Source organism: Lethenteron reissneri, chromosome 34 (genome assembly GCF_015708825.2).
Source record: "Lethenteron reissneri isolate LAM-NWPU_2019-01 chromosome 34, ASM1570882v1, whole genome shotgun sequence".
Taxonomy (NCBI): Eukaryota; Metazoa; Chordata; class Hyperoartia; order Petromyzontiformes; family Petromyzontidae; genus Lethenteron; species Lethenteron reissneri.
Window position 1 is genome coordinate 10,662,908 of NC_083812.1, and position 25,371 is coordinate 10,688,278.

Sequence of the window (25,371 nt, forward strand, 5' to 3'; positions counted from 1 at the left end):
TTGTTTTATTATTTCCCTTCTACGTGACTTTAACGAAAGAACCAAGAAGCTGAATCCCTGCAGTCACGAAAGCTTTAAATCGAAATGGTGGAGTCCTGTATAGCATGACAATGTTTAAAGCTCATGGAGGCACGGCACAGCCAATGTCAAACACTCGCAAAAAAAGAATGAGAACCGGTGGCATCTGCGTTTGTCTATTGTGCATTCTGCTGAAGCCCCGTGTATGAAGAAAGACCGTGACGCCATTCACTAATAATAATTGTACTCATTTTTTGGCACCGACAATTTTAACTTTGCTACAGTGTAAGAATTAAGCAGAGGAGTGGACTCTTCAGCTTGGGAGGGAGGCGCTTAACCCCCTCCATTATGTATGTACAGCAAGTGGTGTCACAATCTGCCCTGAGCCTCCACTAGGTCAGCTCAACCTTCAATGATTTCCGGTTGTGGGGAGATAAGAGACAGCCGTGGATGGTGCAGGCCACCTCCACCCCCACATGCGCTGTGCTGGCCTCAATCGGTGGCGACTATTTTGTGTACGGTGTGTATGTAAATATGTTGAACTGATTTCGCACCGTACACAACCACCGGGCTAATCGAAGGTGTGAATCTCCAATGCTGCAGTGCTAACTGCAGTGGTATGGTATGGCCAGGTCCATGCCTGTCCACCTTTGTCTCCGCAATACCACTCGCCACTGATGTTCTACGTACATGGATGGCAATCGAACCCAGATAACAAAGTTCTTAGCACTGCGTGTTAACCACTGAACCACCGCTCCCGACAAAACACACAGCCACACAATCCCCATTGCTGTAAGCAAGCATTAGGACCCTGCACTACACACAAAGGGGGTACAGTAATGTTAGCACTACGCCCAAATTCTTCTTTACAATGTTGTAACTGACACGCCGTACTATGTACTCCTAACAAACCGAACAGAGATACTGACCAGGTTCAATGGCACGAATTACTTGTTGTTGCGTGTGTCCACAAATTAAACCTGGGTCGTTGGAATTAATACCAGTATCACTCCATCCCTTCCCACCCCACCCATTCAATCCGCACTACCAGCAAATTGATGTTATAATCAGAAAACTCCCATGACGGACACGATTGTGGAGGATTTCATCCAGCAGTGGATTGGCAAAGGGTTGTTGAAAATTAGTATGATCCTCATTCGTCTGCGGTACGGTGTCGGCGTGGATGAGAATGGTGACCGCATTAGAAGCTGCAGTCATGGTTCGTGAAAAAAATACACGTGGCATTCATGCCAGGTTAGGTTCAAAGCTCACCTTATGTAATAAATAACTACAACCAACCCTGCCGACTGTACGACCTGGGTGACGAGCACACAGCAAGTTAAAGTTCACTTCGCGGTGTATTACAAATATCGACACTTTTTCAACAGTTGACTGCCATTAATAGCTACAGCCTAATGCTGTTAGTTTATTGGTGAATGTGTATTTGGTGGAATTTGCCTGCATAGTTGTCGGTCAAGAGGGCCTTCTCGGTGAATACAGTCATGAAGAAAGTGTTGGTTGCGGCTGCTGTGACCTTGATCACTTTGTCGGTAAGTGGCGTTTGTGTGTGGCAGAGGCTAGAGTCTAGCTCCTCGTAAGTACGGACGGAGAGTGCCATTTAGCAAAGGAATATATTATACTGTACTGTATAATCATCAGCATGCAATATACTACAGGGTGCTGTGTATGTTGGGGCAGTGGTTAGCGCACTGTGCTATGAACCTGAATCCGAATCCCGGCAACAGCCAACATCAGCAGCGAGTGACAAAGTGTTGGTTAATCCGTCACCATGACCAACAACCGTGTGGGAATGCATTTTAATCTCCCGACGACCTGGCAACGGGCTGTAAATGCTAAGCTATGTACGCGATGCCTGTGCCGTACGATTTTACGTGTTAAGTACACACGCATTTACACGCGTTAACACGCTGTGGCTTGGGCTGCGAGGTGGCGAGGAGGTGGCGGCATCGTAACACGTTTGAAATCTGTGTAGACTTTTATTTCTTTTTCTATCTACGTGACTTTATCGAAGAACCAAATAATGTGGAGACTTCAGGGTGTCTCCTCTTCATGTGCTCCCGTTTACTCCCACCTTGACAAACGCCCACGCAGTTTTCGCCACACTTACCAAATTGAAGGACCCTTCTGCAAAAGAAAGAGCCGTGAGAACCGGAGGCTTTCATTACTCTGATAAATACAGGGTGCTTCCAAAAAATTTTAATACTTCGAGAATTTTCACCAATGCCACAAGAAATGTGCCTCCGGGCTCTGGAGACCACCTGGAGAAGATTCCAGGCACGCGTTGACAATATTGGCGAACAAGTGGAGACTATTTAACTGTTTTTCAGCGATTACCATGTTACAGTGTATTATCCATTCTTTTTCCATTAAAAACGATAGTCCAATATGCGTGTTAACATTTTTTTAAAGCACCCTGTACATTATAGTACATTGTAGGGCATTGTGTGAAAAGTTCAGATATTTGAACAACTTTATAAAATGTAAGTTAAGCCATCCACACACAGGTTACTCGGTACTTATAAAGCACATACTGGTTTACAGTTTATGAGATGCTTCACCGTAGTCTACAAATACAGGGACTCCTCTACTTACATACATTAGACTTACAAACTTTCAGAGATACGAACAAACCTGTCCATATGTCCAGTTGCCTGTGTAGGGGTTATTACGGGAGAAACGGCGGACAACAAACACAGGGCTGTCGGCACTCACATACACGGGGGGTCACACCGACGTCCGCATCAGTTATTGCCCACGCCCCCAGCCCTCGGAGGCGATCCCTATAAAAGGTGGAACCCAAAGAGCTCGAGGCAGTTCGACACGAAGCTGACCAGTGAAGATCCAAGACTCGGAGATTAGGCCCTGGGACTCCCCGGTCTCGCCGTCCTTATAAGGGCCGAGCCGGGTAAGCCAGTGGCGCGGCCCAAGAGCTTCCAGACCGCTGCCCTTATCAGGGCAAGGCTGGTTAGCTGGTGCCGAGATCTGTGCTTGCCAGGGCCAGATCAGTCAGCCTCCCGTAGCCCAGTAGAGGAGGACTGGGGGACAGGACAGAGGGCTTATTACTAGGGTGGGTTTCCCATAGTACGGGTGAAGGGGCCGATACCCCTTCAACTATTGTATCTGTCCTGGAGTTAATAAACAGTGTGTCTCAACTTCCTCATCGTCTCCTCATCAACTTATTACATCTGGTGTTGGAAGTGGTCCAAGCATGGATACGAGACGGAAGACTCGTGCCCAAGACCCAGGAGAGGATGACGACGAGGGAGGGGCAGTGCAAGACATCGCCGCCGACGTACCTGCACAACTGCTGCCGGCTCCGACATCGGCGGGGTCGTCGGAGAGGGCCGGGACGTCGACTGACGAGTTGGCGTTGGCTCACTCGCGGCTGGCGGAGCTCTTGTATGCAGCGGCCGCTATGCTGGAACAAATAACTCGCCTGGGGCCGGGAGGAGCGACGCGGCGGGAAGATGGACAACGCCCGCCAGAAACTCCCGCCTTTACAACAGCGGGGCGACTCGAAAATCCCGCCACGAAGACAGTAGGGGCGGAGGGAGGAGTCCCAGCTCGTCACGCGGGAGACGGTGCCCAGCCAGCAGCCGCCACGTCATCGGCGGAGGCGGGTCGCGGTGGCGGCCTATCAGGGGTTGAAACGTCACCACCAGCTGACGCCAGCACCGACCATACAGTACGGGGACGCGCTACGGATGCTGCAAGAGACGCTGCAAGAGGATCGGAGACGGAGCCGACATTCCAGCAACGCCTGCCGGCCCTGCAGGTATTTGTTGCAAGCGACGGCGATTGGGGGGGGTTCCAGCGCCGGTTCTTGGCCCACCAAGAGATGGCAGGCTGGTCGGACAACGAGGCGCTGTGTGCTCTCCCGGCGTTATTGGACGGCGACGCCCTGGGCACCCTCACTGCTGCACCCAAGTCGGCACGCTCCACCATTCAGTCGGCGCTGCAGCTGCTGGCCACCGTTTATGGGCCGCCCTCCGATTGTCGCCAGCTCTTCTATGAACGGCAGAAGGGTGATAAGGAATCGCCACTCGCTTATCGCACGGCCCTGCTGTCATTGGCGAAAGACGCTTTCCCGCGTATGGATGAAGAGGGGATCGATGCGATGGTGGCCGAGAAAATTTTGCTGCTGGCTGACGATCTGGACTTCACCATCTTAGCGCAGGACGATGCGGATATGTCATCACTGCGGGCTGCAAGGCACATTCACGCCAATCTCATCTCCCAGCGGAGGAAGGCGAACAAAGCTGCTGCACGACACACCGTGGCGGCAACCTCTTCTGGAATGGAGGGAGCCTTCGCTGCGGATCGTTCTGCAGGATGGCGATCTGCCGAGCGACCGGCTCGGGACGTTCCAAGCCACCGAGACCAGCCCAAGTCCTCTGGAACGCTCGTCGTCTGCTATAATTGTGGCCTCCGGGGCCACGTGGCGTCCGGATGCCGGGCTCCTCGACAGCGCGGTGCGAGACCTGGAGCTGCGGACGGCCCTCCTCACAAGCCTTCGCAACATCCTCGGGCAAGTCATGGCACCCCACATGTTCGGCCTGCACACACACCCACTTTCCTATCACATGGTCCGATACACAATTCTCGGGGGTTGGGTGCTGGTGCGTCGGGTCGCGGCATGTCGGGGAGGGCGCTCCAACCGGGCCAATGGTCCGAGTTGGCTCACCGAGTTGTGGCTGCATCAGCGGGGTCGTCCGTTGTCGCGGGGCATATTGACGGGGTGGAGGTACGGCTATTGGTCGATACGGGAGCTTCGGCAACTATCATTTCAGATTTGATTTATAATATCCTGCCCGTTCAGAGTCGCCCGTTGCTCCCTGTCGATATACCGTTTTACGCTGCGAATGGGGGATCGTTGGGTATTATCGGTCAAATTCGAGCGCAAATTTCGATAGGGGACATTAAACTATCTGGCCCGGTGTTCGTCTCCTCCTCGCTGGCTATTCCGTGCCTGTTGGGGACAGACTTTTTGGCCAAATTGCCCATCAAAATTCTGATTGACCAGCAATGCATCGAGCTTCCATCGGGCCGACGTATGACGTTCCTACCTGCCACCCCTGCCTTGCGTGTTGCCTGTGCTACGGTACAGGCGCTTGTTGCTCGGACGGTGCGTGTACCCCCGGGGGCACAGATGTTGGTACCCCTGCGCTTGCGTCGACCGTTCGATAAAGGTGTCTCTGACCGGGGCGTTATTTTGGGACCATCTAGAGCCGGGGTGAGTGGGCCAGATCTGGTGACGGCCCAGACTATTGTTAAAGGGGATGGGGACCCGTTTATCGCGGTCCTCAATGTCGGGACACGGACGGCAGTGGTTTCGCAAGGTACCGTATTCGCACATGCGGTTCCGGTACCTGCGGAAACGCCGATCATTGGCCAGGTGGCCACCGATTCTCAAACGCGATTAGCCTCAGACGCTGACGAGGTTTGGCTGGATGCGTTGTGTGCTGAGTCACCTGACCTGTCTGACGCACAACGTGCTAGATTACGCGCCTTATTGCGAGAATTTTCCGACGTCTTCAGTAAACACAAATACGATATCGGATGTACCAAATTGCTACGCCACCATATTGACACCGGTGACAACGCTCCTATCCGCCAAAATCCTTTTCGGTTAAGTCCCGCCGAAAAGGATCATGTCAAATCGGCTGTAGATGACATGTTGAAATCGGACATCATTTCTCCCTCGACCAGCCCTTGGGGTGCACCCATAGTGTTGGTCAAAAAGCACGACGGGTCCCTAAGGTTCTGCGTTGATTTCCGGCGATTAAATAAGATCTCGGTGGCCGATGCTTATCCGCTTCCTCGAATGGACGAATCGCTGGATGCCCTCGCGGGATCGCGATTCTTTTCCACTTTGGATTTGCTCTCAGGATTTTGGCAACTTCCCTTGGACGACGAATCTAGGCCCAAAACAGCTTTCCGAACGCCGCACGGCCTCTTCCAATTCAATCGCTTACCCATGGGATTACACTCTGCTCCCGCGACGTTCCAGCGCCTGATGGAATTGGTCCTCGCTGGCTTGCAATGGGAGGTGTGTTTGATTTACCTGGATGACGTTATCGTATTCAGTAAGACGTTCGAGGAACACCTTGATAGGCTTCGGGCCGTCTTTCTCAAAATGCGCGCTGCTAATTTGAAATTCAAGCCACAAAAGTGCCATTTGCTGCGCGAATCTGTTAAATATTTGGGTCACATCGTCGGCCGGTCAGGTATCTCAACCGATCCCGCCAAAACGCGTTGTGTCAGCTCCTGGCCTATTCCCACCTCGGTGGGGGAGGTTAGAAGCTTCATCGGCTTTGCTTCATATTACCGCCGGTTTGTTGCGGACTTTGCTTCCATCGCTAAGCCACTACATGCCTTGACGTCAAAAGGGGTCAAATTTCATTGGGGGCCGGTGGAGAACGCCGCTTTTGTCTCTCTTCGGGATGCCCTGGTGGGGGCCCCGCCGTTAAGCTACCCCGATTTTTCCATGCCGTTCGTGCTCGACACGGACGCAAGCAATACCGGGATTGGAGGCGTGCTGTCACAAATTGTGGGTGGCGTGGAGCGCGTTGTGGCTTATGGTAGTAGAGTACTGTCCCCGGCCGAGCAGCGGTACTGCGTCACCCGCCGCGAACTGTTGGCTATCGTGTTCTTTATCCAACAGTACCGGCCATATCTGTACGGCCGGCATTTCACCGTCCGTACAGATCATGCAGCGTTGCAGTATGCCCTACGAATTAACCAGCCATCGGGGCAGTTGTCCCGATGGCTCGAGATCATGCAGGATTTCGATTTTGAGACAACTTACCGGAAGGGGATTCGCCACACCAACGCCGATGCCCTATCACGCCTGCCGATCGCCCCAGATTGCACTTGTTTCTTGGGTTCGGGCCGTTGCAAATCGGCAAGTGACGGCCGGGATCGGGTTCTTGCGGCTGCAGTTGATACTCCTTCGGACGCTGGTCCTATTTCGGAGGGTGGGAGTGATTCCCTACTTGGCTTGTCAAGTACTGAGTGGGGTCGCCTCCAAATGGAGGATGCGACCCTCCTGGCGCTACGACGTCGCACGGAAGGATCAGGTCAAGGGAAGTCGGGCGTTGACTCATGGGGGTGGTGCCAGGGCTTACTCATGCATTGGGACGGGACGATCCGCCGTCACAGGCTGGTGGTGCCTTCCACGTTGAGGGGTAGGGCTGTATGGGCTGCTCATGAACGGCTCCTGCACCTGGGTACCCTCAAAACACTTGCCATGCTCCAGCTTAATTACTTTTGGCCGGGCATGGCAAGAGACGTGGACGATCTGCTGCGGTCCTGTACCCAGTGTGCACAACGGAAGCCGCCGGCGAAGGGAGCCAGTCCACCGCTCCAGTCCATTTCGGTCACCCGGGTTAACGAGCTGGTCGCCCTTGATATTTTGGGACCGTTTCCTTCCACCCCGAGGGGTAATAAGTACCTGCTGGTTGGCGTGGAATATTTCACGCGATGGCCTATGGCTTGGCCCCTCGCCAACCAGTCCGCAGCGGCCGTTGCGGAGGCTTTTGTTCAGGGCTACGTCCTCGACAAAGGCGCTCCGGAACGGTTGTTGACCGATCAGGGAAAGAATTTCACTAGTACCCTTTTACACGAGGTATGTGGCCTTCTGGGTACAAAGAAAGTTCGTACCTCACCTTACCATCCACAAACGGATGGGATGGTGGAACGCTTGCATAGGACTCTTACGTCCATGCTATCCCACCAGGTATCTGAGTCCCAAAACGATTGGGATCTACGGATCGGGGGAGTCCTGGCGGCATACAGGATGGCTCCTCACGCGGCGACCGGGTTCTCGCCATTTTTTTTTTATGTATGGTCGCGAGGTTGACCCGCCTGTCGCGACTCAGCTGACGATTGCCGCGCCTCATGCTAAGTCGAAAATCGCCGACCATGTTAAATTTAACATCCTTCGCTTGGCGGAGGCACGGCAGGCGGCCATGCAAAACTCTGACTCTCGCCAGAAACAAAACGAGAGATTGCGGTCGCGCCGGACTCACACGCACGAATGGCACCCGGGCGACCGAGCATGGTTGCACTGCCCTCAGGTGCCATTGGCCACCTCGGCTAAGTTGTTGCGACCATGGAGGGGCCCCGTTGAAATTGTGCAGGTTGTGCGGCCTCAATGTGTGCGCATTAAGTGGGGGAAGCGTCGGTGGTTTGTGCACCCTTCACGGTTAAAGCCATTTTTTGCTCCGCACGCTTCCTCCCACGTAAATGGCCGAACATGTGGGGAGTCCTCTGACTCCGGGGGGGCGGGATCGATGCCAGCCTCTGATCCACTAATGACTGTCCCGTCTTCAGGAGCCCCAGGACTGAAGCCCTCTGGGCTGCCAGCCTCCCCCGTGGGGGGCGGCGCTGGCACGTCCGGGAAACCGGACGACCAGGCACCTGCTGATGCGACACCTGCCACTGACTCTACCAAGCCGGCCCCTTGTGACGGGCCCGCTGCACGGACTCGCGCCAAAACGCGCCGGTTGTTATGATTAGCTTTCCGCGCGTGTTCCGTTGCTGCGGAACCCGCTCATTGTATATATGTTTTTTTAATGGTTGTATGTGTGTGTAATAACGATGACCACGCTATCTGCTTGTTGCTTGCTGTCCATGTAAGTGTGTGCGTGTGTTGGGAATGGACGGAGAGTCTGCTGTGGTTGCTGAGTTTCAAAGGGAGTGTGTGCGCTGCTGCGTGGAGTTGTTATCTTGATGGTAAAGTTAATTATTAACGTGGGAGCGTCGGGTATCCTGTGCTGTACCATCTCGTGGGTCACCGTGCGCGATGGGCTTAATTGAAAAAAAAAAATTTTGGGCTGTATTATGCTGCGAGGTGCTGTGTGCGATGCGGTCGTTGCATGAGAGGGAATAACTGTGTTGTGGTTGAAAAGTTACGACGGGATTGATGGTGTGTTGGTCGCCTGCAGATTTGCTTGCTATTGTGCTTCAATGTACGCGTGTGATCGCGATATGCTGATTGCATGTGCTGTTATACCGTTCTGTATATGTGTTGCGGTTCCGGGTGGGGGGTTTTTTTTTTTTTTAGGGAACCATCGGTTGATGTTACGCTTGTTCTTGTTATTGTTACTGTTACGAGGCACACGTGTATTGACGGTGTTAATCTTTATTCTTGGGGGTTGAGGGATTGTTGCAGCCGGAACGGCTGCGAGCTGTACAGGGGGGGGTGATGTAGGGGTTATTACGGGAGAAACGGCGGACAACAAACACAGGGCTGTCGGCACTCACATACACGGGGGGTCACACCGACGTCCGCATCAGTTATTGCCCACGCCCCCAGCCCTCGGAGGCGATCCCTATAAAAGGTGGAACCCAAAGAGCTCGAGGCAGTTCGACACGAAGCTGACCAGTGAAGATCCAAGACTCGGAGATTAGGCCCTGGGACTCCCCGGTCTCGCCGTCCTTATAAGGGCCGAGCCGGGTAAGCCAGTGGCGCGGCCCAAGAGCTTCCAGACCGCTGCCCTTATCAGGGCAAGGCTGGTTAGCTGGTGCCGAGATCTGTGCTTGCCAGGGCCAGATCAGTCAGCCTCCCGTAGCCCAGTAGAGGAGGACTGGGGGACAGGACAGAGGGCTTAGTACTAGGGTGGGTTTCCCATAGTACGGGTGAAGGGGCCGATACCCCTTCAACTATTGTATCTGTCCCGGAGTTAATAAACAGTGTGTCTCAACTTCCTCATCGTCTCCTCATCAACTTATTACACCTGTTCAGACCGAGAGTTGTAAGTTCAACCGTCATAATAGATGGCGGTGGTGGCATCTACATCTACTGAACGTGAAGAACCAGTGACATCTACATCTGCAAAACGTGAAGAACCAGTGGCATCTACATCTACTGAACGTGAAGAACCAGTGGCATCTACATCTGCAAAACGTGAAGAACCAGTGGCATCTACATCTGCAGAACGTGACGAACCAGTGGAAATTACATCTACAGGAGATTATACAACTTTTAAAGCCATTCCACGTGTTGAGCTTGTTTGGAATCGACAGAAGTAAATTTATTGGACTTACGAACAAATCAACTTCCGAACAGGCCTATGGAACCTAACTCGTTCATAAGTATGCGAATATACGCGAGATTAAGAGTACGTGACTGTATGGGAAGAGGTCAGATTTGTAAAGCATCAAGAAATAAGTATAACCCGTAAAAACAAAGTTTTTCACAATAAATCCTTTATATGCGTGGCGGCTAGAGTCCTCTCGTCCTCTGGCTTGAGATGGCTGCCACCTATGGGTCAGATGATTGTCTGCAGTATTAAACAATTGGTAATTAAATATTTAATTTGTTTTCCCTAAACAGTGTAAAATTTTGGAGAAAAAAATTTCACGAACATTAATTGTCTCGCACAACGAGTCTGTGTGCAAAATGTCAGCTCGATTGGATCACGGGAAGTTGGTTAAAAAACGACCGAAAGGTTTGCACGGTCGTAAGCAAGTAAGCAAGCACGCAAGCGAACTTAATATAAAGGATTTAAAAATGAGTCACCATACGATCACCCACCCCATGTTTCTCTCGCTCTGTATTTCTATGTCTATCTGTGTATGTCTCAATGTCAGCTTTCGTATTTATGTGTCACTATGTCTCCGTGTATATTTCTGTCTCTCTGCGTACTGGTATATTTCTCTCTCTGTGTTTTTCTGTCTTTCACTGTCTCCATGTCTCTGCGTGTCTTGCTGATTCCCTCTCTGTTTCTCTGTCTCTCACTTTGTCTCCCTGTGTCAAGTGCTGTGCTTGTATGAATGCCACTGTCGTTGCTTCCTCCTTTCTCCTTCCGTGGGATCTACTTTACAAGGTGAAATGCTCACGGTAATGGACCGATAATGATGAAATGATGACAACATTGCTGCTGCTGTTGTTAGTGTTGCGTGATCTCCCACTGAGTGGTCCTGCAACTCTTCCGATGTTTGTGGTCCCCAGACTATCGCTGCTGCCCGGCTACAGAGACGTGGCCTTCACACGTCACATGCAATCGAATGTATTTTCTCAGAGCTGAAATCGAGCCAAAATAAGTGATTAACACAAAACACTTGAAAACCCAGCTTTTTATGGTTGGCTGAAACTTGGGCTTCAAACCCAGGATTTAAGACATTTAAATAGAAATTTCTCAGCGCAGGGATGTTAGATGATTCAAACTGCATCTGTCGTATGTTAAACTAAGTTGCCTCATGTCCTAGCCCAGGTGGAAGGCGACCTGCTGTTCCGGAGCCACATGCGGCTCTTTAACGATTGCTCCGTGACGTTATTCACGTGTCCTGCGGCTCTTAAAATACTGATTCGGAAAAAGTCTCTTATTGTTTTGGTTGCCGACCCCTGTCCTATCTCCTCAGCTCTACAACCTCCACATAGAACTGCTAGTTTGTTTTCTTCCTGCTGAACATACGTGGCTTTTACCTTATTTCAACCCTTAACGTTTATTTTACACGATTGTCATTTTCAAGTTTTTGTTGTTTTAAGGTGACGTGGCAGGCTGCAGCTTGTCCTCCGACACAGTACAGCACGGGCACGGGCTCCTGCTGCCAGCTGTGCAGTGCAGGTACCGTTCATGCGCGCTCTGCTCATGTGGAAACACGACATCATTTACCGCTGCTGCAACACCAGTCATTGTCAATACCCTCCCCCCCCCCACAATCTTTAGGCCAGTTACCCCCACCGCCCCGCCCCACAAACGTTTCAAGACTCTAGCTCAGGGGTCCTCAAACTACGGCCCGCGGGCCACATGCGGCCCGCCGAGGACATTTATCCGGCCCGCCGGGTGTTTTTGCCGCCGCTGCCTGTCTGTTACTTTTTTCTGCATGAGAAGGACGGTCATTGGTGGAAGAGGGAGAGGGGGCGGAGTTCCCCCCAATCAGACTGCATTGATGGGCAGTGCAGTCTGTATGTCTCTGTGTGGGCAAAGTTATTGCTGGTATATTGTTTTTGTAGCGCTGTATATATATTGGTATTTTACTAATATCAATTTTGACTCCCTAGGAAACAATGATGTCAAGAAAGAGAAAAATTTACTCGGAGTGTAGGATAGTCAAAGAACAGTGGACTTATGATTACTTTTTCATGCAGTACAAGGAAAGAGCTGTGTGTCTGATATGCCAGAATATAGTGTATGTGTTCAAAGAATAAATTTACGTCGACACTATGAAACTCAACATAAAGATAAATATGATTGTTTGGTCGGAGAAGTGAGAAAAGATAAAATATTAAAACTGAAAAATACATTAACAACTCAGCAAATACTTTTGTGAAGCAGAAGCAGCTAAATATTTCATCACTGCGAGCAAGTTTTCAAGTTGCCAAGCTAATAGCGTGCACTGGCAGACCATTCGTGGAGGGAGAATTTGTTAAAGAATTCCTTCTTTCTGTTGCCAAAGAGATGTGTCCAGAGAAGGCCGATTTATTTAGTACAGTGAGTCTTTCAGGACCTACAATTACACGGAGGATTGAAGAAATGGGAGACAATTTGCATCAGCATTTGCAAAACTCCACAAAAAAACTTTCCTATTTTTCCTTGGCACTCGACGAAAGCAATGATGTTCGTGATTCTGCACAACTTCAAATTTTTATTCGTGGGACGAATGACTATTTCGAAGTCACAGAAGAGCTTGCTGCACTGCAAAGTATCAAAGGAACAACTACAGGAGAGGATATCTATGAAAAGGTTTGCCAAACTGTGAATGGTTTGGAGCTGAACTGGGCTAAACTAGCCAGTGTGACAACTGATGGTGCTCCTAGCATGGTGGGGTCTAAGAAAGGAGTAATTGCTCGCATTAACCAAGAGATGGACAAACATAACCATTCTCATCCAATAGCCATACACTGCCTCATCCACCAACAAGCGCTGTGTAGTAAATCACTGAAGTGGGACTCTGTTATGAAAATTGTGGTATCTTGTGTTAACTTCATTAGAGCTCATGCACTAAACCACAGACAATTTCAGGAATTTCTGTCTGAGCTAAATGTTGACTATGAAGATGTTCTGTACCACACAGAAGTCCGTTGGCTGAGTCGAGGGAGAGTTTTGAAACGTTTCAATGACTTACTTCCACAGATTACAGCTTTTCTGCTTTCAAAAAACAAAGAAGTACCAGAGCTCAATGATGCAGAATGGAAATGGCACCTTGCCTTTCTGGCAGATGTAACAGAGCTACTCAACAGTTTCAATGTGCAACTTCAAGGAAAGGGGAAGCTCATCTGTGATATGCAATCACATGTCAAAGCATTTGAAGTAAAATAAGGCCTCCTCATCAAACAAGTGAAGGAGGAAAACTTCTGCCATCTCCCCACAACTCAAAATCTGTTAGCAGAAAAACCATTGGTTGCATTCCCAAACAAAACATGTGTGGATTCATTGGAAAAATTGCAAAAGGAGTTCCAATTTCGATTTAAAGAGCTTCATCTCCATGAACAGGACATACAGCTTTTCCGTAACCCATTTTCTATTGACATTGAAAATGTGAATACAATTTACCAAATGGAACTGGCTGAACTGCAGAATTGTGACTCTCTGAAAGACGCATTCAAGTCAAGCAGCCTTCATAATGTCTATGCATCTCTCCCCTCTGAGACATATCCTCATCTCAGGAACCATGCACTCAAAATGGCAACCATCTTTGGCAGCACTTATGTCTGTGAACAGACTTGTACCAGAATGAAACATTTGAAATCTCCAACCAGATCTAGACTAACGGATGCACACTTGCATCACTTGTTACGACTTGCAGTGACAAATATGGAACCGGACATTGACCATCTCATTAGCCAAAAGCAGGCCCATAGTTCCCATTGAAATACTGGCAAGTTTGTTGATTTAACTTTACTTGTTCTTCATTTTAAATATTGTATTTGTTCCCGTTTTGTTTCTTCACTTCAAAATAAGATATATGCAGTGTGCATAGGAATTTGTTCATAGTTTTTTTTAACTATAGTCCGGCCCTCCAACGGTCTGAGGGACAGTGAACTGGCCCCCTGTTTAAAAAGTTTGAGGACCCCTGCTCTAGCTCCTCTATGTAGCGTATCTGAGCTGAACGGCGAGTTAAGTGGGCCCCCAGAGGTTGGCCCAGCCACGAGCAGAGGTCGCAAACGGGTTTTGATTCCTTTTCCCGTACCCGTACCCAGCCGCACCACGGTCGCAAATGGGTACCTGTACCCGGCCGGGTACAGGTATCCGTTCCCTACCCGTACCCGTACCCTACCCAAAATGAGTGACCAACGGTTACTCACCAGTGACTCACGGCCTACCCGTACCCGTACCCGGCCGGGTACGGGTAGCCGGGTATCGGGTAGGGTGCGGGTATCAGGTACCCGGTTGCGACCTCTGGCCACGAGTCAGCAAGGTTCAACGCAGGCGGCGAGCTTGCACGGCCCCGAGTGGGTTTCGCAACAGTCCAGCACTCGGCGATGCATTCCAAACGCGGTTTCGCTCTCCTATTGCACTCGACAGTTATTTATTAGTCGCCCGCTGCTCAAGTCGCCTCGAATTACAAAATTCCAACGTTTTGGGACTCGATCTCCTCTGATAGCGTATGCAACGTGAAAGCAAAAAAAGGGGGATAGTACAAGAAATGCAGTACAAAATATGCAACAGTGCACACAGTGCAAAGAGACGAGCACATTTGCCACTGCCGCTACTGTATGTCGAACTTCTTTCGCACCGTACGTAGCCGAGCATTGTAATCGTAGGTGCGGGGAAAGGACAACAAACTAAACACAAAAAGCAGGTCAAAATAAATGAGTTTGAAATCTAAATTTGAAAGTGCATAGCTCCAGTGGCTTCCTAATATCGAAAAGAAGAGCGTTCCAGACTCCTCATAAGCGCATCTGAAAGCGCGCGATGTAGTGACCGTCTTTGTTCGATGGATAGCGTATTACTGTTATTAATATTACTGCTATTACAACTCTTAATGCTCCTACAAAGGCCGCCGATACTATTACTGCTACAGCTAGGAGATATATCTATTTTTTATCAATGGCATTTTATTTCAATATTCGCTTGTCTGGATGAACTGTTCTATGCTAGAACTTTAAATGTAAACAGAAAACTGACAAAGAAATCATTGACCTCTCTGCTACCTATGGCACTGTTTGGCATCATCATGGCCTGTTGATGAATTTGGCCAAAACCATCAAATGCCGTTCCACTGTTCACCGAATCGACGTGATGCTCAGTAACCTTACGTTCAAGGGACATTTCGTTGGTAAACACAAGAACGTGAGGACTATGAACAATAGACTCCGGAAGGCTACGTCCCAGCACCGTCACGATGTAACACATACAAGTGGTCTGCCGTGGAGGTCGTCTCGCAAGTCAAGAATAAACGCCTCATTCAAGACCCAAACGTCGCACCTCTCGGCTTTGACATTCCTCGAAGACTCTGGTGTAACCATCGACCTCATCAGAACATCAACAGGCCGATGCACGCAACTCCTTCATTAATTCAAGACAAGCCACAGTTCCTATGATCACTGTTTCGTTGCTTTTATGGCTTTATTTTGGTGAGTTCGAAAACTTTTTTGGTTTGGCCATGTTTGTTTGTTGTAGTACGGAGTTAGAATGATGACCTTAATCTAAGTTGTCTTGTGGTTGTTGTTGTTTGACTTGCATCCCACTGGGATTTTTGCACACAGCGTTGGTGTACGGTGCTTTTTCTGCAATATTTTGCTGTCTTTTCTTGGATTTTCTGTTTGCACATAGTCACATAGTCACTTTAAGATGTTTTCTTGTTCAGTTTTTGTTTTTTGTTTGTTGCGGTTGCACCCGATTCAAGAGCCGAATGGCACACAGGGCTATACCGAATAAATGAACTTGAACTTGATGTGAAGGTGGCCACGGAACCCAAACTATGGATCATATAATGAACCACTGCACGCACAATCCGACGTTTGTTGTCCTTCCCCCCGCACCTCCGATTAGCAGTTCGCTATGTGCGATGCGAAAGAAGTTCACCATACACATATACGTATCAAAAGCTTAAATATGGATACAATGTTAATTGATGAATCGATGCCTTGATTCAACCTGAAATACACAGTCATTGTTGGAGTGTTAATTGCAGTTCTGCTGTGACGCAACTGCGTCAGCAGTTCTTCTGATGTGTTTGTCTCACCTGATGACGGTTGCTTGTGTCGCGATCGAAACGTCGTGATCTATTAATTTTCTATCTACGTGACTTTACCGAAAGAACCAAAGAGTATGGATCCCTGCAGTCACGGAAGCTTCAAATCAAGATATTAATCGCTTGTTCGTATTTGTCATGTGGGGCAGGAACATTCAAGGCTGCCGACTGCACGGTTGACGGTGGAGCTCCCGTCTGCTCGTCATGTGAAGAGAACTTCTACACTGACATGGACAATCACGACGAGACGTGCAGCATCTGCAGTCTCTGCCGCACAAGTACTCGGACGCACTTGTACATTGAGTTCCCCGTGTCCTACAATCAATGGGTGCTCGCTCCTTTCCCACTCGCCATCGTGCCACGGTGATGAGATGTTAACTACCTCTCCCGGTATACAGGAGGTCGTAGGTTGGATCCCGACCCTGACGCCTGTATATTTCGAGCTTGCATGTCTCTCTCTCCCCGTAGTCGCGTGGATTTTTCTCTGGGTTCTCTGGTTGGTTTCTTCCCCTCTATATTTGGAAACATCCGTGTAGAGTATGTTTGGCTGCTATATATTTAGACGTGATAAGCGACTTCATTGGGCTATTAGTTGTGACCAGGTCGCTTCTAAAAAAGAGCTATATACCTTGGTGGGCTTACCTGGTAAAATCAAAAGATTAGTTTAAGTTTAGTTTATCTTTAATGTATAGTTGAGTTTATAGTTTAGTTTACTCATTCCCCACTGTTTGGACCTCCCTTCCCCTGGCCATCTACATCGACGACTCAATCTCTCTTCTCATATCCAGAATTGTCCTCTTCTGCTCTTCCTATGACTGACCATTTCCATCCGTCCACATATATTGATCATCGCTGTACTTGTATTTCCCAGCACCCTGCTCTACCCAACTTTCTTACTTCACCTCTGCACACAATCCTTCATCAATCCCATTGATTCTTAAACGCATTTTTTTTGGACAGGATCTTGAGTCGCATTTGCATTCTCGATAAATCCAAATCGTATCGTATTTCTATAAAACACTATGATGATAATGAAAATGATTATCACTATGATGTTAATCGATGCATAGTTACTCCCCTAGCATACGCTGAAAATAGTCAATCATTCTCAATTTATCCGTGCGTGCAGATGAGGTGGTGGAACAAGAGTGCACATCCTCGACAGACACAGTTTGCAAGTGTGCCGATGGCTATCGCGAAGTTGAGCTTGTCTGTGAGCTCGCAGGTAAGCTCAATTTTGGATAGAGTAACAATCGGCATTAAAACTCCAGGCCATCCTTACTGAGGGGTTATCGTTTGGACGTTAATTTAATCGCTTCTGAACCTTTATGAAGTGAAAAGAGGGGATCGGACTCAGATCGGATGCTGGGTGCTTTACAAAAAGAACTTTCCTTGGCCAACAGAATTGTCTCGGATTAAATAACGGTAGAGACGTGTACAAGAACCACCCAGGTGATCGCGGCCTGCTCGAACGGTGCTGCAGTGGTGCCTGGCTAACCCAGAGCCTGCTCGAACCGTGACCGGGTCTGCTGGGGCGGTGTTTTTTTTGCGATGTGATCATCAGCACGGTTGGAGTGGATGAATTCTGATGTTGGATTGGGACCGGTCGTAAAATCCTGTTGCGTCTGGTTTCACGATGAGAACCGATGGTGTTTTGGATTTCAGGTGCCCTCACACGCCTGGAAGTTGCGAAAAAGCCTGTCGTTTGCTGTCCCACCTGGTTGCTTTTTTGTTTCATTTTTTTTATTGTTTCCCCATGTCCCACGTTTCGTGGATTGTGACAGCACTGTTGTACGATGTGTACGTAAGCACTTCATAATTCACAATGCTTATCCTTCGATGTACGAGCGTAAACATCACCTGGATGCGTGGAATACAGGGACAGGAGACAGCGTTGCTTGGAGCAAAAGAAACCTGTGTCTTGTTCGGTGTTTGTGTGCACGCAGACGACGGGGATAACTACTTCATGGTGCTGGTGCTCGTGATAGTGGGCATTGCTGTGCTCGCGAGCAGTGCAGCCGCACTCTACATCTGTAGAAAGAGGAACGGGCAGTGTGTGTGCTGTAAGCGTGACCTCTTGCAACTTCAAGAACGCACCCATATAAAATACTAACATCTCTCATCCTGTAGACACGTGCCTACGATGTGGCAAGGTGGTTCATGGGTCAGAGAACTCAGCTAACCTTGCTGAGATTGTTGGTTTCAAAAAAACTATCTCAAGTTTAAGATACATTCAAATATTTTAAATTCTGGATTTTAATACAAATTTCAGCCGCCCATGGTTAAAAATGGATTCTCATGTGCATCAACTTCACTACTGATAATTCTGAGAATGAAAAATATCAGTTTGAGTGTCATGTGACCAAAATTACTCTCAGTGGCAGGGCAGGTGGAAAGGTGCGGTCCTCTATTATGTGTACCAGGTGTCACTTGCAGGGTTGAATTTGCATTTATATTGTGTTCTATCACGTGACAAAACATCTTAGAGCGTAGGATCTCAGAGGTAACTCTGCGACATCTGCTTCCGTGGGCCGTTCTCTCACAAAACCGTGACAGTTAATCATTACAAGTGTGAGCCCACGAATTGGTACAAGCCATATACGGCATACATCGGGGATATGCGTACGTTTTAACAAGCGTGCATGCGTGTGTAGGTGCATGTTGGTTCATGTGTTTGTTTCTTTAGGTAAAACACCTTCGCAACCTCCTGTAAAGAACCAAGTGGAGATTGATGATCCCGAGAGAAGAGTGTTTGTCCGAAGCTTCGACGACTCGGATTTGAACTTCACCTTGGAAGCTGACAAAGACGACGTCTCCCTCACTTTGACTGAAGACAGAGTGGTAGGCTAACTCGCATCAATAGTACCAGCACTTTACCCTTTAAACTGGTACAAAACTGACACCTTAATACAAGGCATCATGTTTGCAAAAACCGCAACACAAACAGTCAAATGCAAACAAAAAGAAACAACTCTGATAATGGTAATGATACACACTGTCCTTTAAGTTGATTGGTCCACACCCGAGACAGCTTTCCTTAGAGCCTAGTCTCCATTGGTTTTGGACCAGATGACGCCAAAAGGCGTACAACTCAAAAACAGTGCACTATTGAGAGCTCGGGGTAAGCATTTACACTATGAGACCTCCTTTACCAGTGGCAAAATATAGTAGTAGGTTTTTACCCTTTAAACTGGTACAAAACTGACACTTTTATACAAGGCATCATGTTTCCAATAACCGCAACACAAGCAGTCAACCGCAACACAAGCAGTCAAAAACTGCTTGTGTTGCGGTTATTGCAAACATGATGCCTTGTATAAAGGTGTCAGTTTTGTACCAGTTTAAAGGGTAAAAACCTACTACTATATTTTGCCACTGGTAAAGAAGGTCTCATAGAGTTACCAGCACTTGTTGACTTTGCACGAAGTGGCACTGACTATTTCAACCCCGGATGGAGGAGCATGCTGCTAAGTCTGGCCTTCAGACTTAACATCGAAGTAGCATGGTTCTGATTACTAGATGAGTGCTTTAACCACATGGCCACAGTGATTAGGGTGATAAAGATGTCATTTGTAATGATGATATAGATGACAATGGTAACGACCATGATATCTATGGTAATTAATGATATGTTTTTGATGATATTTTTAATAAACGATCTTGACATTCATACTCGTCGGTTCTTTCGATGAAGTCACGTAGTTAGAAATAAAATAAAATAAATCACGACGTTTCGGGCGCAACACAAGCGTCCATCATCAGGTGGGACAACCACAGCAAGAAACAATTGCTGAAGTGGGCGAGAGGGCTGCCGTGACAAGAGGCTATATAGGTAAGAGAGGGGGGAGGAGCAAGGGGGGAGAGAGAGGGGGGGCTGGGAGTGGGAGGCTGAGGAAGCTGGAGATATGACGGCAACAACCATATATTCATAATATAGGTTTTTGGGTCAGATCGCGTTATTTATAAATGTGTCGTAACCCTCCACCACTCGACACGGCCAAATAGTAAAAAATGTGTCACGTTTTCAAAGGACAAATTAATTAACAACCATAAAGCAGTCACATCAGCCCTCTCGCCCACTTCAGCGATTGTTTCTTGCTGTGGTTGTACCACCTGATGACGGATGCTTGTGTTGCGCCTGAAACGTCGTGATTTAATTTATTTTATTTTCTACCTACGTGACTTTACCGAAAGAATCAAAGAGTATGAATTCCTGCAGTCACGAAAGCTTCAAATCAAGATTGATCTTGACATTGATCGGTTATAATTACTGCTATGGATAATAATGACCATGGAAATGTTAAGGATGATGGTATTGTTCTACAATAATCGTATTGTTTCACCGACAGTGTCTTAATGATATTGATGACATTGACAGTGATCCTTACGACCATAATTTTATATTCACAATGACGATCGTAATAACTGTCATATATTATGAACTTGATGATTAAATTATTATCGATCCCAATGTTGACTTTGTTATTTTTAATTGAAATAATGACCATGTTATTAATAATATTTTTTACAAAGATATCGACAATTTTCTACACCTAGCGCCATTTACTCTGGGGCGTCTCAAGAGCACTTTACACGAGAGATAACATTTGAAAGGGATACTCCCCCAGTGGCAGCTGTCCCTGTGCGGCACACGTTGACTGCACCTGGCATAACTACATGTGACATTAGTCGAGCACGAGGGGGGGGGGGGGTGTTCATTGCTACGTGTAATCCAGTGATGTAATATGTGGGCAATTGAACAATACCACGCTTCACTTTGTGCACAGTCCCTGACCCCCAGCATGGGCATCTCCACGCTGCGGAGGAGCATCAGCACCCGCATCAGGGAGAAGAAGGCGGAGGAGAGCGCCATGGGCACGGTGTGGGAGGCGATGGACCGCAACATGTCCGAGCTCAGGCGGCTGATTTGCAGCGACCCCCCGTGCCTCCTCAACGAGCTGCTGAGCCGCAAGCTCATCTCGCATCAGGTGCACAGGAAGGCGGCCTCCATCAGTGACCGCACGGAGCGCTCCGAGTATCTGCTGCGGCGCTTCGTCGACGGCGGCGGGGAGGAGTGCCTGAGTTTCATGGCCGTCTTCTCGATCGCGAAGGAAAACTCGGCGCGATTCCGCGTCATGATGGCCACCTCGCGTGAGTCTCCTCCATTTATTCGTTTTTCCACGTGAAAAAAAGTGAAAGGGTTTTTGAGTTTACACAACCCATTGGCACCACAGCCTTCGAGAAGTGCATAATTTCAGCAGCACAGCTTCAATACAAGCAAACTGATGGTTATTTTCTTACAATCAATAATGAGATAAATGTGGTTCGACATCGTTGATCTCAACTAAGTGCTGCAGAAGTCATAACAGCAACTGGCAACACTGGCGGTGAAAGCCGCAACGTCAACTTCAAGTGATAACAGCAATTATCACAACAGAAGTAGCTAAATAACATCAGTCGTCTGAGTAAGCGGACCCATGTTTTTAAATTTCGATTTAAAGCTTTCGTGATGGACCCATGTCTCTTCGGTCAGGGTCAGAGGACCCACGGGCAATCTGGCGATGTCCCGAACCGCCTCCGTACAGATATCAGAAAACCTCTCCACCAGGCCCAGGAAAACGAACTTGCGTGTGCCGTGAAGTGAATACGTTGCCTCACTCGCCCGCCCAAGTGTCGTCCGTTAGAAGAGCCGTGCACAGCCAACGATTGAAGCGGCACGTGCCCACAAATGTTCTCCGATGCTCTAAGTTTGTACGATGGACGCGAAATGAATGAACAGACCCAAGGCAACTGCTGAGACTGGCTTAACACACGGGCCGCTGAGACTAACTCACTCGAGCATCTTGTTCATTGCAGGAAGGTGTTCACCTACCGTGGACGCGAATTCCGCCTCCCCGTGGCTCCGCGTGTCCCGGGACCACAAGACGGTCACCTACAGCTGGGACGCGCAGAACTTGGCAGCCCATCCTGCGCGCTTCGACGGAGTGTGCACGCAAGCGCTGTGCTCCGAGAGCTTCCCGTCGGGCCGCCACTACTGGGAGGTGGACGTCGAGTCCGCGTCGTTCTGCCGCATCGGCGTGGCCTATGTGACGATCCCGCGGCGAGGGGAGGGCCGCAACGGCCTCCTCGGCGAGAACGACGCGTCGTGGTGCGTGAGGAAGTGCAACTCCGAGTACACCGCTTTCCACGCAGGCGTGGGCTCGCCCGTGTCTGTCCAAGTTCCCATGCGGAGGGTCGTGGTTCACGTTGACTGCGAGGCGGGGATAGTGTCGTTTTTCTGTGGCGAAACGTTTGCTCTCTTGCACTCGTTTCAGCACTCCTTTACACAGCCCCTCTACCCGGGATTGTACCTGAATAAGGCCGGATCTGTGTCCATATGTGCGGTTTAACCATGGCTGTAGGTGAATGCGTACGTATGGATTGTGGAATTTGGTATGAACTTCGAGAATTTTGATCCGAGCTTTAAGAAAACAATTTTTGTGTTTCTAAGATGATTTTAATTAACGTTAACTATTATTAAAAGCAGCGGCATAGAAATGTATTATTGGAGTTTGGAGGGAAATAGGAGCACATTGAAAACAAACCTATAAGGTTCACTTCAAACGTTTACATAATTACTGATATTTGTAAGAATTTACTTTGAGTTTATAACATGGGTCCCCTTTAAAGCAGCCTCCTTCCATACCAGTACACTAACTATTAGCGGTTACACAGCTTCTGGAATCAAATCAGAAAGTATTCAGATGGAAAGTCAATCACATTTTCTTTAATATCCTCTGTGTCTTCAAAATAAGTTGCTCTCAAAGTGAGCTTTATGCGTTACATTCTTATGCATCGGCTGCTGTCACACAGCAAGAGTTTTGGATGACGATTTCCTCAGTTTAATACTACATTTTATATTCCACTACTCTGCCCATGATGATTAATTCACGTGGTGCAAAAGTCATACTCACAGGGTCTGCTTGTGTGATTGGCCCTGTTGAATCACATGACTGCAGGACCACAACATTGAGTAAAGAGTAATAATGAACAAATGTATAATTTTTATGATACCTTCAACTGCAGTAAAATCACTCCTGTAGCCTTTTAAGTGGACATAATGAAACTCCCAATTATCTGTATACATATACGTGCTTCGTTTAATCCGCATTCTCAATTTAATCCATGGAAAGCCTCATCTGCCTTTGACAATTCCCTCCTGTTCAAGATAAGAGTGACACAGTTGTGGCAGGTTAATCATATTAGCCTCACATCATGGGACCTCTTTTGCCAGTACCAAACTATGAGCATAAGTTTTCCCCTTATATCTGGCAACAAAACAGGTGTTAAGTTGTTAAAAGACCAAACTGAAATCTTTTACAAGGAATCATGTCTACATTAACACAATACTTGTGGTCAGAATGCAAACAAAAAACATACTCTGGTGTGGACCAATCAGTTTCAAGGACAATGCATATATTATCAGTGTTTTTTTCTTTGCATTTTGACCGCAAACATTGTGGTTAATACAGACATGATTCCTTGTAAACGGTTTCAGTTTGGTGTTTTAACAACTTAACACCTGTTTTGTTGCCAGATAAAAGGGGAAAACTTATTCTCATATTAGCCTTGTTTATCTGCACTTTACCGCTCGCATGAAAGAATATTTAACTGGATCCACACATGTGATTGCGTCTACTTATTGCACCCCATCATGAGATCAGATGAGTTTAACCAGAAATTTACACTCCAGTCACCCACAGATTAATTACTCATGCAAGTCGTTATCTGTGCATATTAGGAAATGTGCTTGTCAATAGTATAAATGTTAAAAAGGTAAGTTTAAAAAGTGACTGAGCAGTGCCGTACAAGAATAAATCCAATTACTCACCACTTTAGTCATTACGTTTAAATTAATTTATGAATCAATGTTCGGTTGTTTAAATATGTACTGCTCAACGTCACCTCATGGAAACACCTCACTTGTTGATTCAAATCTATTCCAATTTAAACTTAATTCAAATGTCCGCATTTCAATTAGAGGTGTGAAAATGCAACAAGTCGTCAATGAATATCAATTCTTAAGCTCACATGTGTCATAAACCCTCCTCCACCTGACACAGCCAATTAATAAAAGTATCAATTGGAATCAAACGTGCCGAATATACAATAGTCCAACAGTACTTAAGCACTCCCGGTGTGTTGGAGAATAATCTCGCAACATTGAAATGGTCGGGTCACGTTTTCGCTGGAGACTACATCCGGCATCATCACGTTGTTAACTGGACCCCAGATCTCGATCCGAGTCCTAAAGTAGATGCCGTTAGTGCATTGCCACGCTAATGCACGTGGATGTCATTTTAATAATTAGTCAATTGCTCGTCGATTGGTTATGGCTGGCATGTGAGGTTAATGTCATTCCGTGAATATATTGAGCGATTGGTTAAAATAAGACTATCCTTTATTAGGTTAAGGTGTATTGTGTTCGTAATGAAACTGGAATTTTAATGCTATTGTGATTCTAGTTAAGCATTCACGGGATTTTCTCATGAGGGTGATAGAAGAGGTTCAGTTCGGTATTTTGAATGAAGTGTTATTTTGTTATTTAATACAGCCAATTACATTTCCGTGTCATCAAGATTATTATTTATTATAATTTGTTTCCAAGCCACACTCACTTTAAAGCCATTTGCTCGGATAAATGTATTGCGTTTTTTTCTCAATCTCTATTGATTCTCTAATTAATCTTCGGCAGTAATAATTCGTTTTACTTCGGACTTTAACTTTATCGAATTAAATTGTGTTCCCTTCCTAACATGCGTATCTGCAACCGAAAATAATTGAGTGTGAGTATTTAATGTGTCTGTGTTGCTCTTTAAGTCGTGCACTAATGTTTGCGACTCGTCTGGCCAATGTAACATTTGCCGCAAGTGCACAATCTGACATGTACGGAATATCATTTATGTTATAAGGCACTGACTAAGGTGGTGACTTCTCTTTTGTTATATACAATAAAGATTTGTTTAAAACTCAAAGATATCATCGCCACCTTTTGTGCTAAATGCACCCGGACACGACGGGTCGGGGTGAGGGCCAGAAAGTGTGGGGCAGTGGCGTCGACGGGGCATGGAATTGAATCAGTTCTCATGCTCTTGACTCATGCATGAAATCACGAATCATTTGTATTCGATTAATGTTGTAATCGGT

General features: G+C 47.6%; 1 protein-coding gene across 1 annotated transcript; it reads left to right on the forward strand.

The window, feature by feature from the left end:
• Positions 1-1,323: 1,323 nt before the first annotated feature.
• LOC133350658 (tripartite motif-containing protein 16-like) lies at positions 1,324-25,150 on the forward strand. Its single transcript, XM_061565260.1, has 8 exons — positions 1,324-1,568; positions 11,534-11,612; positions 16,335-16,463; positions 17,315-17,410; positions 18,132-18,248; positions 18,872-19,026; positions 20,973-21,336; positions 22,042-25,150. Exons 1-8 carry the CDS (start codon positions 1,521-1,523, stop codon positions 22,572-22,574), a joined length of 1,521 nt encoding a protein of 506 aa, XP_061421244.1. The 5' UTR covers positions 1,324-1,520; the 3' UTR covers positions 22,575-25,150.
• Positions 25,151-25,371: the final 221 nt, after the last annotated feature.

Coding starts and splice junctions, on each gene's coding strand:
- LOC133350658 (XM_061565260.1), top strand. CDS start 1,521: ATGAAGAAAGTGTTGGTTGCGGCTGCTGTGACCTTGATCACTTTGTCG. Junction 19,027..20,972: donor CTTTGACTGAAGACAGAGTG/GTAGGCTAACTC, acceptor CTTTGTGCACAG/TCCCTGACCCCCAGCATGGG. Junction 21,337..22,041: donor CGTCATGATGGCCACCTCGC/GTGAGTCTCCTC, acceptor TGTTCATTGCAG/GAAGGTGTTCACCTACCGTG.